Below are 19,980 nucleotides of genomic sequence, written 5' to 3'. Positions count from 1 at the left end.
TTCCTGCAGCACTTACACATAGCTATTGCAGCATCCATTCTGGGCTCATAGGCCACAACACGGTTGGACAAAAGTTCACTTTATGAACTTTCATATTTTCTGCTATGTTCTTGCATACACATCCAAAATTTTCAAAAAAGGGCGCTACAGGAAGAACCTCCACTGCACCGCGCACACAGGTTTCCATGTTGCCATGGCGACACAGGGGAGGGGCGGTGTAACACCCACCGGAAACGGTGTCTGCAGTGCTAGCAGAAAATGAAGAGGAGGCAGACCTGATCTCTTCTGTGGAGTCTATTCCTCACATATCCCTGCACGTATGTGTGTTGAATGTGTGAAATCAGTGTGGAGACACTCGGTGGTATGACTGGACTCCAGAGAGCGCGCTTTGATGAAGTAGTGCGCTGACTGTGGGAAACGTCGCACCGGCCGCCAGTAGACTGTGGGAAAACTGAGCGGTCCTGCCCCCTTCAGTGACCAACCTTCAGTGCTAGCGATAAAAGCCTCGCTGGCGACACAGTAACCATGGAAGACTACCATGAGTATCCTTAAGTATTGTTACCGCTGAGCTCTTGGCCCGTAGTGTTACGGTTTCAATATGCCCGACCGGCAGTGCTCCATGAGGCTCGCAGTTGCCTGATATTAACGTTATAGGCCTGCTTTTTCCATCTGGAAAGTTCTTGGCAGGGGAAAGCAGGCCAGCTAGCGCCGCTAGCGTTAGCCTTTTCCGCGCTGCGGCTCTGGGCTTTTCCAGTGCGGGGTTTTCCATGACCACACCATTGACATTGTTGTCTATCAATTCGAGGACGTTTTAACTCCAAGAAGTATTTTATGGGATTCATATCGGCGAAGGAGAAGCGGGCCTAAGCCAAAATGGTGAACTGGAGGCGACTGCTGCGAATGTCCAACCGATCGTTTCTGGCCTTCATATTCTTCTTCTCCATGTCCACCACTTGTCTCTACTTCATTTATGTGGCTCCTGGAATAGGTAAGTAAACAGAGGTTTACACTAAACGGCTTGCAAGGCAACAGATAATGTTATTATGTCTGGATTATATGCTGCAGTCCAACAAGCTCCCGCTGCTGTCACAGTCCACGCTAACGTTAAAAGCCTTAGCTAACAGGCTAATTAGCCCACAATGAAAGGTCCACCCCAGGCCATAATGTCCAGCTGGCCCTCGCTGTGTAGCGATGTTACACACCAAATTGCGTCTCCCAATGGCAGTGGATTGAAAGATTGCCTGGATATTTTTCCCTTATGTTGTATTTATGGATGCTATGCATTTAGCTAGCGTTTGACAGCAGACTTGTGAATGAATGGACTGTGGGCATCACTCCTAATGTTGTGTGGGGTTCTACCCAAGCGATCAGGATCTACACCAACATGGGCAAATTCAGCTATATGACTGGTTTACATGTAGTGAAGAGTGGGTCAGATGTTCAAATATTCCCCATCTCATGCTAAGAATGTACACCAGAGTTTTTCAGTTTCTGAAAGAATAGTATAGTAATCATTGGTTCCTGAACTCTGAACAGTCTTGTCTCAGTGTGTATTGTAATTGCTACAATATACACTGGTCGTATGTAAGTAACCTCATAATGTCATGTGTATGTTATGCAATGTTGGGATGGTTACTATTGAAATGTAATACATTAATAGGCTACAGATTACTCTGTTATAAGTAATGTAACAGCTTTAATTACTTAAAGGAATGTAACTCATTACATTTGATTACTATTTGTTTACTTTTCATTACCTCTAATTTAGTCTGTTGGCACTCTGTTTTCATATGAACCTGGATATGTCATTAGGTTCTGACATTTCTACAAACAGCTGAATGAAGTTAGTGTTATTAGACCTCATACCTGTCACCTGTCTGACCTGTGTGGTCCACAGGTATGTCATTAGAAGACTTTCCTGTTATATTCTGCATATCAGCTTTTTACAGAAAAGAATATATTCAGATGGAACTCCTTTATAATCACCAACATTTTCATTAATAACTTTAATTTAATTACAATAATTTTTTTCTCTGTGAATTTAACAGATTAGTTACATGTATTTTGTAATTTAATTACGCAATCCTGTTGTTATTATGTGTAACCAGTTTCTCCCTAACACTGATGATATGATAGTTGACAAGATCCTGTTCTTGATGTACAGTACAGTAAAACCCTGATGCTGGAGCAAACGGATGTCTACAGAGGTCTTCACTACAACAACTTGACAAACCTGACAAATCCAAGATATCTTTTTGTTATTTGGCTCCACTGAGCCCAACAGTCGATCCTGATAACCAGTACTATGAAGTTGGTTATCACCTGGTTCAGTTAACTTTGGGTTTACCTGTCCAGCTACAAGCGCATTCATGTGAAAGAGGAATAGTTTTTAACTACAAACAACATTGTCAGAACCATGAATAAAGTATTAATATGATATGAGACAAAAACGCTGATACCTGCAGGTAAATTCAGTTATAGTGACGTCATAAAGTGAATTTCAACAAAGTGAAATGTAAACAATATGATCACATGACAAGAATAAAAAAGAAACAAATAATTTCCAATGAACAAAGTCAGACTGAGGATATACTCTAAATAAGAACATGATTTATCATGAAGTTTCTTCTTTGACTACCTGACTGAAATCTTCTTTTATGATGATGATAAATATTTCAGTGTGTGGATCATTTTTGGGTTAGTTTTTATTCCTGTTGTGGTCACAGAGTCTCCTCATGTTATTCTGAACTGCAGTGACGATGAAGAGAGTAAAAGCTTCATCACTGTTAGAAATCCTGTCGGATAAAAGAAGCTGTGTTCAGTTCAAATGAAGCTAGAAAAGTCATTGTGTGGTTATTTAGTGTGACAAACTCTTATCTGTTTGTTAGAAGCTCTGTTTTAAAAGCAGAGTGAAAACATGGAAAGACTCAAAAAGCAAAACATCGACTGATCTATACACATATCTACTAATCTTCATTATTGATCTATTTATTGTAAACTCTTTTTACCCTGTTGTTGGATCCTGTAGAAATGATGACTCAATTTTTCCACTGATCTGATTGGTCAGTTTGGCTATTGACAGGTTTTGATCTGATCCTCTGAAGTTAACCTGCTCTGGAGCCGGTTAGGAGTTCAGGATCAGTTACCATGGTGATTTACCCCAGTATCAAGTGAACCACCATCATAACCTCAGATCCTGCATCATATCCTACAGACCTCTGGTCTCATTCACACCTGCAGCTTGAAAGCTGATCATGTATATGATTGATAATACACACTTTTACTGATGATCAGTTGTGGTGTTTCTTGAGAGGAGAGGAAGTTCAGGGAAATTTACTGTAGACTTGTGTTAGCCTAGGGTCCAGCAGCATGATTGTAGACAGGGTGGTTTGTGTTCTAGATCTAGTACTGTAGGTTGTAGTAGTTGGTTGTTGTTTTGTTGTGCTGAATTACATCATACATTAAATACAAGGTGTTCATGTAATGAAGAATGTTATGAAGTATTATTTCAGAAGGCCAGGTACTGAAGCTGCTGCTGCATTATGGCAGAAAGACTTCGGAACTCATGAACACAGATGACACCTTGTACAGTGGGCGGCTGTGGCTCAGGAGGTAGAGCAGGTTGTCCACAAATCAGAAGATCGGTGGTTCGATCTCCTGCTCCTCCAGAGTGCATGTTTAAATTAACCCTGTTCCTGTGTGTGCGAATGGGTGAATGTGGCAAGTATTGGAAAGTGCTTTGAGTGGTCAATAAGACTAGAAAAGTGCTATATAAATGCAGGCCATTTACATATCAGGGCTCCACACTACCTTTTCCACTGGCAGCACATGATGTGGTCACACCTTTTGTACCTTTGGTATGACACATTGCTGTTTCTCTTAAGAATATAGAGATAATACTTTTTCTGCTATAGCAACCCATGTCCAGTTCATTTAATATTGTCACACTAGTGGATTCAATAGACCCCATATCAATGGCAGCCACCTTGGTTGTAAATGAAAGTGCTTCAGTCACTCCTCTGTCAGTCATCAAATCCCACCCATCTGTGATAAACGGTTGTGATTTGGCCCGAGCTGTTTCAGTGCAGATGGAAATCTCTCTGAATGGGAGGGGGGCATACCCCTCTGAACTAGTTAGAAACTGCACTGGTTAGAAATTTTGTCTGACTTTCACCTGCGCTGCTGAACGTCACCAGGTCACACAGCATTAAAAGCTCTGTGACCACAGAACTTTGTCCTGATTGTTTCAAGGCTTCACTGACACACATGATGTGTTCAGTGTGATTTATTATTATTTTATTAAGAACTTCATTATCTCCTGTGGTTCTCTGCATTGTACTAGATCTGCTCCTCTGGCTCATCTCAAAAGCTCATCTTTTACATATGGCCACCAACACTAACGTTTTCATTTCCTGCAGAAAGCAGTAGAAACAATTTTAGTGAAAGAGAAGTAATGTTCCTATACTTTATTTGTAACAGAAATACTGCAATGGACAGCTTCTAAAATACAACTTGAAGTTTCTGTATAAATTCTAATAGTGTCTGTAGGACAGTTAGTTTTTAAACTGTGTTATCTAGTGACCAAGATTTGGCTCCTCTGTTCTTAGTGTCATTTTGATTAACTTGTTAATTCTTTGCAGTGTAATGTAATTTCCAGTGTGGCTCGGGTATTTGTGTCAGATCACAGCTGATGTGGCACCTTTGTTTCATAATAATAATAATAACACCGCAGTACATATGGAAAAACATGATACAGTCCACTCATAGCTCAGAGCAACAGGCTGTTACCACCTGATAATCAATCATTTTGGGAATGTGTTAACAGCTATGTTGAAACACTTATGAGAGTGCAGGTAGGGTTGCAAAGGGGTGGAAAATGTCCGGTAAATATCTGGAAAATTTCCGGTAAATTTCCATGGGAAGTTAAGCATGGGAATTTTGGAAATATTCCATATTGGAAACTTTCCATGGGAGTAATGGGAATTAATGGGAATTTAGGGGAACTAACTGGGAATATATTATATCCATAGTCATAAGGAAACATCCATACAAAATGTTTTCAACAGATATTTCAACAGATTTATTTGTAAGTAAAACAGAACACATTTTAATTACTTGTGTCATGGATGAACAAAAACAGGAATGTTGGGTTCAATATTACCCATCTCCCAACCCCACTCATTCAAAAATGCATCCCCCCATCCAAAAATCTCCACAAAGTCCCATTCAAAATGTTAAATGAAAAAAACCACTCTCCCTCTAAAACGTCCTATTAAACATGGAAATCTCAAGCAATCCTCTGCATTTTTGCTCAGTCATCCAACAACATGTCCACTTCCTCAACATCCAACTCTGAGTCTTCCTCTTCAGTGTCACTTTCCAGCCTTGTTGGGAATGGCTCTGTGTCAGGCTCAAAGAGCCTTAGGTTTGCCGGAATGCCAACCAGCTTTTTTTCGTGTGGTCTCGTCGATTGAGGAATGGCGTGGATATTCAAGTGTATTTGAATGGCATCTGTTTGTTTAAGTCAAGATTATGCTAAAATATACTTTCCTCAACTATATTTATGTTCCCTATGAAGAGCCAACCTTCAATTTTGAAAATTCCCAGTTTATTCCTGGTTATTTCCCATAATTCCCAATAATTCCCTTAAATTCCCATGGAAAGTTTCCATTTTTGAATATTCCCAGAATTTTGCAACCTTAAGTGCAGGTAAGGAGAGACAGTAAAGAATAAGTACTGCTTTAAATCTATATGTGAGGGGCACCACAACAGCCCAATGATACAAATACTTACAGAAAATGCAACTACATGAAATTTTAACACTCTCAAAAAATGTTCACATATGCATCCACTGTGGTTGCAGTCTGGAGCCCTGCATGTGTACTCACTGCAGATTAGTTATTTGAGAAATATTTCTATGAAAAATATTCTATGAGGTAAAAATATAAATGATCACTTCTTTTGTGTATGAACTCTTCGCTTGGTTGATTGGGATTTGAAAGAGTCAACAGTTTAGCCATGGCTTGGTCCTGACTACTGGTGAGAAATACGCTGTATTTTGACCTTTTCTCCCTTTCTACATACATGCGTGAATCCACAGATCTAAATTATTGACAGCATCCATGATGTCTGACTGTAGAGATGCGGATGAGTGACAAATAAAAGGAAGAATCTGAATAAATGAGTGGAGGAGCGTAATAAAATTTAGATGACTCCACGCAGAACTTGAAGCTGCTCCATGCAGGCGCAGCACCTCAATAAGACTGTTTAGGTTGGTTGTTGTCACCATCTGTACATGGCACGCTTTTTGAAATTGCAGGAAGTTCATGTCTGTAGTTGGTTATAGTGCAGGTAATTGTGTGCAAATTACATTACAGGAAAGTTTTTTTTTTCTTGACTTGTGTGTGAATCAACAGCTGGAGTGAATATGACTGTGGCTGCAGGTCTCCTCTTAATGTTAGCTCAGTGCAGGTCTCCTGTCTGAATGTTAGGTTGGTACAGGTCTCTGAATGTTAACTTGGTACAGGTCTTGGAATGTTAGCTTGATGCAGGTCTCATCTCTGGATGTTAGCTTGATGCAGGTCTCATCTCTGGATGTTAGCTTGATGCAGGTCTCCTCTCTGAATGTTAGCTTGGTGTAGGTTTCCTCTCTGAATGTCATCTTGGTACAGGTCTCCTCTCTGAATGTTAGCTTGGTGTAGGTCTCCTCTTCGTAAGTTAACTAGGTGCAGGTCTCCTCTCTGAATGTTAGCTTGGTGCAGGTCTCCTCTCTGAATGTTAGCTTGGTGCAGGTCTCCTCTCTGAATGTTAGCTTGGTGTAGGTCTCCTCTTCGAAAGTTAACTAGGTGCAGGTCTCCTCTCTGAATATAAGCTTGGTACAGGTCTCAGATGGTTTGTAACCTGTTGTATTTTCTTTGGTTTTCTGTGCAGTGTGCTTCTAACAGGCCTGTGTGGATTATCAGTCAGTCTGGGATTCAACATCCAGCTGAGAATTTAAATTGAGGACTCAGAACCATCAGTTCATTCCTTGCGTGTTCTGCCTTCCCTGTGACAAACCAGAGTAAAGATTGATAAGTGTTTTAAGTAGCAGATACAGAAGAGAATATATAATCCTGGATAACCCTGTTTTGATTTCAGGGACTGTGACAAACATTTTACTGAAGTTCACAGGCTCAGTATTTGTGTTTATCAGCAGGAGCATCATCTGCTTTGACCTGCATGCCTTTACTCTTTCACCCGCTCACCAACCAGGACTGCCTGGCAGCTCTGTGATAAGACTTTATCATCCCCAAACACCGTTATGTTTACACACTGAAATCCTCTGACCAATAGGAAGAGTGACACTAGGGTTTTGTAATGTGATGATATATATACAGTATATATACTAAAATGTTACAGTGGCAAGAACAAGTGAGTGAAGCTTTGGAGTCACCTGCATTTTGTTATTAATTTGTCTTAAAATATGATCAGATATTCATCAAAATTACAGTCAACAGCTATTATCTATTTGAACTAATAATACATAAATCATAATGTTGTTCTTGTCTAAACATCATTCAAACATTAGACCCTTGTACTGATCAAAAAACCTGCTAACATCTGTCTTCTGTCATCAGTGTGACTCCCAGATCACATGACACCCAGGTCACAGTAGTAGTAGACTGTAGTCACAGGTATTTATGTTTTACAGTTTACATGTTCAGTTCATTTTGTTGCTTTTTTGATCTTGCTTTGTGTAATTTCATACATATTTGACATACTGGTTAACTTGTGAGTGTTTTCTAATGGGTTAGAATAGGGGCTGGTTCAGGGGCTTTTTGTCTTTGAGACAAATTTTAATTGTAAACAGAGTTCTGTACAAGCATCAACCTCTGGACAATGAAGCCAACACTGAAGGGACAAAAACTGGCTGCAACAGTGATTCCATCCCCATAGACTCCCATGTTAAAATGTCCAATTTAACAGCAGAAATAAACATGTTTAAAGCCTGGTACAAAAACAGTTTTGGTCTCTACAGCAAATGTTCTCCTTCATGACAACTCTGTTTAAGTCATCTGATTAAAATTTTACTAAGACTTAAAATTATGTAGAATTTAGGGCGTGGCCTCTTTGAGTGTCAGTCTCAGCTCCAGACACCCCCCACCTCTTGCCCATTTCTGGATTAGCTAGGAGTTAGGGGTGGAGTCGGACACTGCCAAGATGGCGACGGTGGGGCAGCTTACTCTGAGCTTCAGAAACCTGTGGGAGACATCACAGAGGCTGCGGCCATCTTTATTTTCAGTCTATGGTTGTCTGTGTTGCAGTAGCCTTGAAAACATCAAAGTTGTTGACACACCAGGTGACACCATGTGACATCATTCTCAGTCTGTCATGGGACCTTTGGTTTGTGCTCGCTGCGGCTTGAGAATCAGTTGTGGTGTTGTACAGTAAGTGAGGTTAGCTGTGTCTACATGAAGCAATTGTAATGCAATAAGAGACTAACATCATTTCTCCTGTCTGTCTGTCAGCCAACACATACTTCTTCATGGTGCAGGCTCAGGGCATCATGTTGAGAGACAACGTCAGAACCATCGGCCAGATGATCCGACTGTACACCAACAAGAACAGTACACTCAACGGGACAGGTGAGTCATATACATATTGAACCACTGAATCCTCCTGCTCAAAGCCCACATAGTCTACAAGTAAACTCAGAGCCCATGTGGTCTACATGAAGGGCTGCCGTGATTAGTCGCCATTATCGACTACGTCGACTAGGAAAAAGCATCAACGTCAATGTTTTAAGTCAACAAATCGTTTCCCATACATTAATTTATTTGTGGGGGCTGCCATATATTTATTTTCTATTTATCATTTATGGTTGCACTGCCTCTCTGTCTTCTGCTCTGCTCTCTCTGTTCCCTGGGAGAGCCGGTGCTGCAGGTACACAGTGCATACACGCACGCGCACACACACACACACACACACACACACACACACACACACACACACACACACAAAGTAAAGTAAAGTAAAGTGAGACGAACTAAAACAATCAATTCTAGTCCTGTTCTGAATTTATTCTTTTAAAAAAAGAACCATTGATAGTGTGACCTTCCACCAGACATTTCTGCAAAAACAAAGAAACAAAAAAAAACTACACGATGGGATGTAATGTTAATTTAGGGAAACTTTTCAAGAAGCTGGGTGTGCTTGGATGTAAAAGAGATAATATCCATCTGTAGGGTTGAAAAGTGGCAACTGGTTTGGTTTTACTTGACATTACATTATTCACAGCACTTTGAGGACATAACATGAACGAAAATATCAATATCAAATCCACCTAGTACCAAGAAAACAAGTACTAGAATCATTTTATTTTCAAATACGGGACGATCCCGTACTATATGGGATGGCTTGCAACCCTATTCACCTGTTTGAAGAGGCGGAAAATCCAGCACGTTCGTGTTCTTCTTCTTCGGCAAATTTTGAATGGCTCTGCCTGATGCATGGATTACAATACAGTGCCACTACATTGCTGTAGGGGCGTACAGCAGCAATTGCAGTTACAAACGTCAAATCCACCGGGTGCAGAGAAAACAAGTGGGCCTACTAGAATTTTGTCGGGAGGCGGCATGAAATTTGACTGCAGCGACGGGAGGTCCGCCTCCCAATCATATAGTCATATAGTCGTCTGCTGCTGCCTTAGAATTTACACTGAATAAGTATTTGATAAAATAATCGATAGATTAATCATTAGAAAATCGTTATTTGCAGCCCTATCTCCATGAAAACTCAGAGCCCACGTGGTCTATATGTAAACTCAGAAACTCTTAAGTTTATTGAAGAACAACCCAACATCCTGTTTTAACTTCAACCTTTCACAATAAATCAAATAATGCATCAAAACCCTGACTCACAACTGTTCACAATTACTGTTTTTCTCAGTTGCATATTCCATCCTGTCCACACTGCTGACAGTGGATCACTACAGATCAGTAGGTAGATACCTGCTGTGTTCGTGCCATACAACCATAATAAACAAGGATAGAAACCACCAGATACATAGATCAGATTGAGAGGGAAGAGAAAGAGGTTTGGGTTAGTGCAGGTTCACACAACTCCGGATAAACAGAATTAGAACACACATTAGAACGTTAGATATGAAGTTATAAATATGAAGTACACAGACAGCAGAATGTACTTTACTGTCCTGAAGTCTAACAGATGAAACATGAGCAGTGCAAAGTTCAGTAGTTCAGTGAAACCTCCCTCCACCCAACTTCCACCCTACTACACACTCACATCCTTCATCTGCCCTCGATCCAAATCCTTGTAACAGTCTTCAGGTGTTGGAGTCTGGTCTGTCTATGTCACACTGGTCTCTTGATACTCCAGTGACTCCTCAACCAGGTGCCTGGAGCTCACAGTGCTAGTTATCGCCCCCGAGTGTAAACAGAGGAACACAGAGAAAATTGCCACAAAGTAAACAGAGTCATTGTCTATCAATGAGTAGTAAAACTCAACAACTAACTTTACAAATAAGAGAAATACATAAAATGACAGAAACAGCTGCCTGAGATGATTAGACTGGGGGAGGGGCATGATGATAGCTCGTAGTTCTGGTTTCAGGGTTGGTCAGATCTGATGTAAAGAACATGGTGACTGGGAACAGGGTCAGTAGTGGGTGTAGTAAAGTGACTGTACATGTATGGAAGCATGGTTCAGTCAGGAGAGAAATATACTATGAAAATATACTTTTAACATCTACACACAGTGAAGTAAAGGTGCTGCAGTATAAGTTTAAATCTGGGTATGATGATGAACAGGTAGACTCTGAGCTTCACTGGTCCAACAAGCTCATAACATGGATCAATTTAATAGTATGAAGAGACAACATTTATTAGGAGTCTTGATAAAATAACAGATCGCTTAAAATACAAAAGCCTGTAGTTTGAAGACATTAAACTGGTGCATTGCTGTCAATGATGCTGGATGTGTTTGCTGCAGACTATCCTGATGGCAGTAACTCCAGTGAATACCTGGTCCAGCCAACTACATATCTTCCAGAGAACTTCACCTATGCCCAGAACCTGCCCTGCCCAGAGCGATTACCTTCTATGAGTGAGTAGACTGATTCCTACCACCAGTGTGTCTTTATATAATATAATATAATATAATCATTATATTTATTATTTATTTTACCATTCATTTAAGCTCTTTATTTAAGCCTTTACTGCAGTGGAAGCCTTGCTGCTTCATTGTTTAGTCCAAGCTGCTGCAAACACCTTAATCAAATCAGCCTTATGTTTCCAGATGAAGGTGGTCATTGTGAATAAAGCCCCTTGGCATTCACACCTGGGTCACATGACTTTGCAGTGGACACAGGTATTTGGCTCTGGCCCCGATCGGCTTTTAATGTAAATACAACATCTAGGTGAACATGCTAAGTTTCACTCCTTTTCCTGCCGAGCACACCTGTCACCTGTCCAGCACCGTGCTGTTAAACCAGAACACCTCAGCTACACTTTCCTCTGAGAGTGAACTAGAGCCCCAGTTGCACTGCAGCTAACAGCTCACTCTGTGCTCTGTTAGTGCATGTGATGACATCACTCCTTGCAGCTGTGTGTGAACAGAAAGACAAACTTGCAGTGATGGTGACAAACAGCGACAAACTGACAGTGGAAAAGGGGTCAATCAGCTTTTATTAGCTGGTTTACCCACGTTTAAAAAACCTGCTCATACCTGATAATATTGGTGTAAAAAGGGTATTAATATTAAACAGAAGACTGTTCTTTAATTAAGATTTTCACCCCAAAATCATTAACAGCTAAAGAACTCACCAAATACACAAAAGCCTAAAGGAGGCCTTTGTTTTGTGTCCCGCAGTTGTTGTTGTTGTTGATGTGTGTGTTGTTGTTGATGGTGATGTGTGTGTTGATGTTGTTGATGTGTGTGATCCACAGAGGGCCTTATCGAAGTGAACATGACAGAAATCCCCATGGAGGAGATTGAACTGAAGTTCTCCAAGTTCTTTGACATTGAGTTTGGAGGCCATTGGAAACCAAAGGACTGCAGACCTCGCTGGAAGGTCGGGCTTCACCTGGTGTTCAGAGTAATGTTAGTCAGAACATGATGGGTGTGGTCAGTCGAGTCTTACTCCAGTGTGTCCTCTGCAGGTAGCCATCCTGATTCCTTTTAGAAACCGCCATGAACATCTCCCCATCCTCTTCCAACACCTCATCCCCATGCTGCAGAGACAACGGCTGCAGTTCGCCTTCTACGTCATCGAACAGGTTGTGTGTGTGTGTGTGTGTGTGTGTGTGTGTGTGTGTGTGTGTGTGTGTGTGTGTGTGTGTGTGTGCGCTGCAGTGATGGTGAATATTCAGCTGAATGAAACTGTTCTGATGCTTTGTGGATTATAAATAAAGGTTGAAAAGCCTTATGGGTACTGAAGTCCCTCACATTAAACAAGGCTTCATATTATTTACCTGTAGCTGCAACAGGCTTATTTAGTGTGTGCGTGCGTTTGTGTGTTCAGAGTGGGAGTCAGCCCTTTAACAGAGCCATGCTGTTTAACGTGGGGTTCATGGAGGCCATGAAGGACCTGGACTGGGACTGCTTGATCTTCCACGACGTGGACCACATCCCTGAGAATGACCGAAACTACTATGGCTGCGGTCAGATGCCACGCCACTTCGCCGCCAAGCTTGACAAATACATGTACATGTGAGTGTTGTCAACTGCACACATTTTATATAATTGTTTATAAATATATAGATTTATATTTGAGAATATATAAAACACCTAAAGGTAAATGAAATATAGGTGTAATGTTGAACAAGTGAACATTTTCTTGTGTATTTTCTCACATGTGGGTCTTAATCAAGATCATTTAGACCTGAATGTGACAGACCGTGTTGTCTTCAGTCTTCCATACAGTGAATTCTTTGGCGGTGTAAGTGGACTCACTGTGGAGCAGTTCCGCAAGATCAATGGCTTTCCCAATGCATTCTGGGGCTGGGGAGGAGAGGACGATGACTTGTGGAACAGGTTAGTGTACAAAAAGAGTCCACAGTTGCTGACCCTTTCATGTAGTTACTCAGATGGTGCCGGGGAGACTTCACCATGTAAACCAGAGAAGGAAACTGCAGCTTCATCTCCTTGATGTAAACTAAAGGTAGAAAATTGTCTAGACTCAAAGATCATGGTGGTCAGGAGGTTCAACTTCAGTATCACTAACACCCTAATGTTGCTGTAAATCCATCATGGTGGCAATGTTGATGCAACCTATGCAGAGTCTGTATATAAGTCTATGAATCTCCCACCCCAGTTTGAAGACACTTGCTGTTTCTGAATGCACTATAAAAGCAGTATGTACACAGGCTGCCTGTGGGGTCCATGTTTACCGGCTGAGGTTACCTGCACAGGTGTCTGCAGGGCTTAAAGTATGCCGGCACCATGATGGCTCTGCACCATAACACTGTGAGAGAAAAATGAAAAGTCAATACACTTGGGAAATTTGTTGTGGATGCAGTTTATCATGTTCGAGGTAATAAAGCTCACCTACCAATGGTATGAGAGGAACACAGCTCTCGCTCTCAAACTAACCAGACACTGAACCTAACCAACCCAACCAATCAGAAGCAGAGCAGGGCGGGTCTTGGCAACACTGGCAGTTCTTTAAGCACAGAAAGCAACATTTCAGGCTCAGGATTTTTTTTTTTTTTTTACTTTAAGCCCTGTGTTTGTGCATCATCACTGACAACATCATAGTGAGACACAGATATTTGCAAGAAGTAAAGATTTTAATTTCACACCTTCAGATATAGAGGGCGCCCTCTACTGGACATGATGGAGACTAACCAGAGAAGGACTGAGACTCATATAGTCCAGACCAGACCAGGGGTATTCAGTAGACCAGACCAGGGGTCAATAACAATTCAAAGAGGACCAGATTTATTTCACATGCGAACAGTCTGAACAAACAGCTTCAAACCCCCTCTTTCTGTCATGTTACTGTGTCAGTAAATTCAGATGTTTGAGGTTGTCTGTTCATGGTGGTGTTGTGTAACGCAGACTGGTTTCTCCTCAGAGTTCATTACGCTGGTCTGAATGTGACACGGCCAGAGGGAGAGATTGGCAAGTACAAGTCAATTCCTCACCACCACAGAGGAGAGGTGCAGTTCCTCGGGAGGTAAGAACCTGAATGACCTCTCTGTTCTAAAAAAGAACCATGAAGAACCAAGGAGAAGTTCTTTTCTTTTACCTGAACTACATCACTGAGTTTAATCAAACATCCTTTTGTCCATGAGAACTCATCTTAATTAACATGTGCATGGAACTTAACTTAGATCATGACAGTTAAAAGCACAGATAGTGACGAGAACTGATAAGATTTTATTGATACCACAATTCCCTTAATGATTCCTGACCAGTTATCTTTTTAAAACAGTAAACACAAGGTGTTTGTCAGTCACACCTGACACCAGTGCTCCCAGTACAGTCCTCTCCTCTTTAAACCAGTACAGTCCTCTCCTCTTTAAACCAGTACAGTCCTCTCCTCTTTAAACCAGTACAGTCCTCTCCACTTTAAACCAGTACAGTCCTTTCCCCTTTAATACTTTCAGTGTGTAGACTGCAGCTTCATTTGACACAGAGCTTTGTAAACTTATAACTACAGGCTGAGACAGTAGGAGAGGAGATGACAGATAGTGACCTTTGTCTGTGTTCTTCACTCGGCTTCACTCAGCAAAATTGTTTATGCAAACTTCAGTATTTGTTTATTTATCGCACGTCATATTGTCATCACAATATTGAACAGTGTCATTTCAAATTTTCCTCATATTGTGGAGGAGCTGAGCTGAGCTCTGGTTTTACATTGCAAACATGAGTCTATTGACTGTGGATTTATTATTATCACCTATACAATTATCACCTGACCAGGTTCAATCAAACAGGCTCCTCCACATTTAGTTCATTTATGAACGTAGTTCATAAAGCTCTGTTTTTACTGTGACTGAACACATGACAGTTCTTATTCACTGAGAGGTGTGTGTCCTGTTGATCAACATTTTAAATTCACTATTCAATCAATAGTCTATGTCAGTCCTTCCTGCATCAGTCCAAAGACCAGATCACCGTCTGGTTTATAATGATGTTCATCATATAAAGTCTGGACTGGTCCACACAGGCTGCTGCTGCTCAGGAGTTTCATTTGCTTCACATACCTGGATGTGGTTGTTTTCTGAGCAGCAGTTTATAAACACTGTCACCTGTTGTTGTTTATCAGATTCATAAACAGCTGTATTTCACTCAGACACAAAGTCACAGAGATAAAGGCCCTGTTCAGACCTGACATTAACATGAGTCTCAGATGATCTCATCACAAGTGGACCACTCTTAAAAAAAAAACAAACACCAGAATTAGATTAATCCACCACAGAAAAGAATCCTCAACAAAGTTTCCTCCTGTGACAGAAGCGACAGTGAGCAGCTGTTTGTTTTAAAGCTTCAGTCTTCAGTATGAACCAGTGGCTCAGAGCCACACACAGTAGTGATGATAATCTACAGCTTGAATGAGCTGAAAGCTGTGGATGGAGAAGTGCAGTGGGATCAGAGCATATACTGACATACCTGTGACTGTGTTTGTAGGTATAAACTGCTGAGGTATTCCAAAGAGCGGCAACACCTGGATGGCCTCAACAACCTCCACTACAGCCCCCACGGCTCCCTCAGCAGCCTCTACAAGAACATCACGGTGGACCTGTACCCTGAGCTCGCCCCCATCACAGACTACTGAAGCCCCATCCCACCCTCCTCCACACCCCTAGCTCACCCAGCTCCCCTCTGGCCTGGCCTAGCGCCCCTCTCAGCTCTCCAGAGGCCTAGTGGTGGGGCGGCAGAGAGGAGGGGGGCCCAGGCAGGGAGGGGTGAAGAGGAGCACCATGTAATGCTGCCAAGAAAACCTAGAGGAAAAAATTAAACCGAAAAAAAGAGGCAGTGGCAAGTCTCTCAAACTGTTGATCGTTTGTGTGTGTGTGTGTGTGTGTGTGTGTGTGTGTGTGTGTGTGTGTGTGCGTGTGTGTGTGTGTGCGCGCATGCATGTGTGTGTGCGCGCGTGCACGTGTGTGTGCACATGTGTGTGCGTTGCTGCATGTCTTTTTGTCTGTGCCGGCTTAACTACTCCAGGTTGACATGAGTTTGGTTTAGGTTGGAGGGAGCAGCAGCATCTCAAAGCCTTAATGTGGCAGAACCACAGCTCCCTCTGCTCGGCTCCGCACTGCTTCACTTCTGATGTATCACCGTCACCTTACCAACTTTCTACTATCATTTGTTTTATACATATCATTCTGTTGGGCCACAGTGGTCAGCGTTAATATTTGTGACGTACATTTTTTATTTTGATACGTGCTATTTATTTGATCTGAGCGGGATGTTTGAAAAAGCACTCCTGTCTGTGTCACTCGAGTATTTGCTGTTTGTTTTGCTGCACTGCTGCTGAATCCGCATGAACATGTATGTAAATATCGGCCTCTTAAAGCTCGAACACAGAACACAAATATGTAAATATGGGCCTTTAAATGCTCGGGCGTATTACAGTGATATTCCAGTGGGTTTGAATTTTATTTTGGCAGCTACCTTTGTTCTGAGGACTTCATAAGAGTGAGTGTTTCTTCCAGCAGGAAGATCTAACAGTATAGGATGTTTGGCTAAAAAAAAAATCATAATCTGAAGATTTGACATTATCTTTTGCATGCCTTAATTTATTTTGTTTACCAGACATAAATTATTTCATCAGTTGGAGATGTGTATATTTTTAATTTTGCCTTTTGCTTTGTGTTTTCTTTGAGTTGCACTGTGTGAAAATGTAGAGCTGCTCCTCAGTAAGGGGCGTGACTGAGCCTCCTCCTCTGTACAGGGAGCAGGTCGGCCAGGCAACAGGAGTGTGTCCACATAGCAGGCCTTGCTGCAGGCTCGTGGTCTCATGACTGTACATTTTGTCTCAGATGTTTTTATTTTTACATTTTTTATGATTTTCTAAAGACTTAGTGCTGGACCATGTGATGAAGCTCTTCTTTGTACTGTACCATGTGCTGAAGCATGGCGGTGTGGGCTGGATGCTGTGAGTCTGGACGGTGGTGTTGTGAGTGTGACGGGCCACGATGAGAGAACCGTGGTGTCGGCTGATATCAGCTGAGGCTTCGCTGTTCTTGAATGGCACCAAGTTTCATTTCTGAATCAGTGTAAAGACGGAGATGGATGTTCAAGATGTTCACTGTTTTCCTCTGATGGTGATGTTACATCACAACTCTGGCCATGTTTCATCTTGACCTTGTTTCCATGTTTTAAACATGAGTGGAGCAGATAAATTAACAGAAAATTGATTGTTCATAGATCAATAAGAGCCAAATGTGATCATAAACTGAGGATCAGCCTAAACAATCTAAAGACATCACCTGAATGTTATTGGTGAACCGATCAGTGGAGAAAATGATCAGACAAATGATTGAAGGTTGTGCCTCAACATATCCTACAGTCAGGATATGTGTTGTTGATATCTGCAGTCACACACACACACACACACACACACACACACACACACACACAGGGAAGAGTAGATGGAGGGAAACAGGATCCAGGTGTGAAATGGTCAGAGTGATGTTTACTTAATGTTTAGGACACTCAGGCTTTCTCCATGCTAACGCTGCAAACGCTTCTGGGAATGGCTGTTTTAAGGCCACAGTGGATACGACCATCACAACAACCCATCCTACCCCTCCCAGAATCCTTTGCAGCAGCGATGTGAGCAACCTGTGTGTTTACAGTGTTAGTGTTTCTTCAATAGAGTTGACCCTCGACAGTTTCAGGATCAGATGAGAGGAGTTGGTCTGACACTGACAGTCACCTCTGTTAGATGTGGTCTGACCAGGTGACCTTTGAGCTGTGTGGGTGCAGCTGGTGATTCTCTTGTTCTCCACCTTTCTGAGCACCAGACCACATGTTGACATGAGAGGAGAAGTCAGGCTTGTTTACAGGTCAGATTGAGGCTGTTCACTTCAGTGTTACTCATTAATGTTGGAGATCAGCTGGTTAGGGAGTGTATTCAGTGACCCCCCCCCCTCCATTTCAGTACCTGGGTGACCTGGTCTCTACAGGTCCCACCTGTCCTTCCCTGATCTGACTTGGACAGTATTTACAGTGTAGTTTGAATGACTTAGTGTTTCAGTGAAGTCCACAACAAATAAAACCAGAGGCAGAGAGACTCTGAACTGTGGTCTTTCGTGAGTATCTTCTTCCTCTTTGAGCCAGTGTCTCTAATAGAGCACCAAACCCCAGAAAACTACACTACCCATAATGCAACTCAAAGCATCTTTTGTTAGACCCACTGTGCCTGAGTAAAGCAGATTTCCAGTTTGTAACAGGCTTAGTTACAAGGTATAGTCTCCAAGGCCACCCTGATGACATCACTATGACATCATCAGTGTTATTTTGTCCGGCAGAGCCTCAGAAGTGGTGCTGGTAGTTTGACACAGTCACAAACTGACTCCATCTCTTTATTTCCTCTGTCGTTCACTGAGTAGCGTGTAGACATGTGACAGTGTTTCTCGTCAGAGGTCAGTGACAGGGGTCAGGATGTGGAGCATTACATCAGCCTGTTTACTTCAGTATGGATCCTCATGGATCCAAAGCCAAAACTCTGGTCCAGATGTTAGGTACTTATCTCATAAATAAATCTGATCAATTTTCTGGTTAGTTCTCATACTTGGCTCTGAAATGTGGGGTCAGTGGGTCCAGGACCAGCTGAGGGTGGCTCCACCCACCTCCTCAGCCCTTTTTATCAGAAGTATGTGAGAGCGTTCAGATGGCATGTTCACCATTAGACATCTGTTTTCCATTTTGCAGTATTTATTTGTGCCTTGAGCTCTTTTTCTTTTGTCTTTGATTCTAACTGAAGAGATTAAAAATTGTTTTGTTTTACTGAACTTTCAATGTTTGTCCTCTTCATATGAACCACATCCAGTCAGACTGAATCATGTTCATGATAAGGATCTGAAGGTGTCCACATCATGTATAATGATCCACTGTGACTGCCTGCAGATCATGTTCAACAAAAGTGTGGCCCACACTCACACAGCACTGAACTGAGACACGCTTCATGCAGGTCACTTCATCTCTGTTGTCCAACAGAGCCACAACAATCACAAATCCTTCTGTCATCAACAACTATAAACACACACTGCTGAAGCTGTGAGGCTAATCCACCACAAACTGTCCCCCCTAAACCTGTTCTCCGGCACTGAGTTATCCTGGCCTCACACACACCTGTGAACAAAGATATTTACCTCCACGACCAGCAGGTACACAGGCTTTGCTTTTGTGAACAGTGATACAGGCAGCTTAATGAGGAGTTATGTGATGTGTTCATTCTGGACCCCAGTGTTTGTCATTCTGTGGACGTTTGTAGCAATACAACAGTCTTTTATTTTCCATGTTCATCAATCACTTCTGATAATAATTAGAACCCGACTGATACACCCATAAACAGTGCACCACAGATGTGTGGACGTATGTGCTGGTAGACAGAACAATGTGCATTCAGAAATACCAAAGATGTTTATGTCATTTAGTTGCTGTTGCAGGGTTTGTCCACTAGAGAGCACTAACTGCAGAGCGTCCTGCTCCATACCTCTGGGTCACTTTTCATTAATCCACATTAAAGGTTAAATCCAGGATTTTTGAACCTGGGGTTTTAGGTGTAAATAATTGACAGGGACAAACCTGCGGTCCAGGACTGATCAATAATGATGAATAACAGCTGCTGTGGTGTCATCGAACAGATGTTTCAGGTTAAACAAGGATTTGACTCTTTCACAGAAAGGCCTGTCTCTCTAGGAATCATCTCCATGTTATCAGACACATAATAACAATCTGAACCTGTCAGTGCCAAAAGCAAACACTTTGAGTGGACAAACAGCTGCAGCAGCTGTTTATCAGGTC

General features: G+C 42.0%; 1 protein-coding gene across 1 annotated transcript; it reads left to right on the top strand.

The window, feature by feature from the left end:
* The first annotated feature begins 240 nt into the window (after nucleotides 1–240).
* On the top strand, nucleotides 241–18,965 carry b4galt6 (UDP-Gal:betaGlcNAc beta 1,4- galactosyltransferase, polypeptide 6). The gene is made up of 9 exons (XM_023428804.2): nucleotides 241–988; nucleotides 8,508–8,624; nucleotides 10,990–11,103; nucleotides 11,946–12,070; nucleotides 12,159–12,275; nucleotides 12,521–12,708; nucleotides 12,910–13,032; nucleotides 14,075–14,176; nucleotides 15,634–18,965. Exons 1-9 carry the CDS (start codon nucleotides 874–876, stop codon nucleotides 15,779–15,781), a joined length of 1,149 nt encoding a protein of 382 aa, XP_023284572.1. The 5' UTR covers nucleotides 241–873; the 3' UTR covers nucleotides 15,782–18,965.
* The last annotated feature ends 1,015 nt before the right edge of the window (nucleotides 18,966–19,980 follow it).

The sequence above is a fragment of the Seriola lalandi genome, unplaced genomic scaffold (genome assembly GCF_002814215.2).
Source record: "Seriola lalandi dorsalis isolate HSWRI2012SDOR001 ecotype SW California unplaced genomic scaffold, Sedor1 jcf7180002054885, whole genome shotgun sequence".
In the NCBI taxonomy this organism is placed as follows: Eukaryota; Metazoa; Chordata; class Actinopteri; order Carangiformes; family Carangidae; genus Seriola; species Seriola lalandi.
Note: the sequence above shows the minus strand (reverse complement) of the source record. Positions and strands in the feature narration are given on the sequence as shown.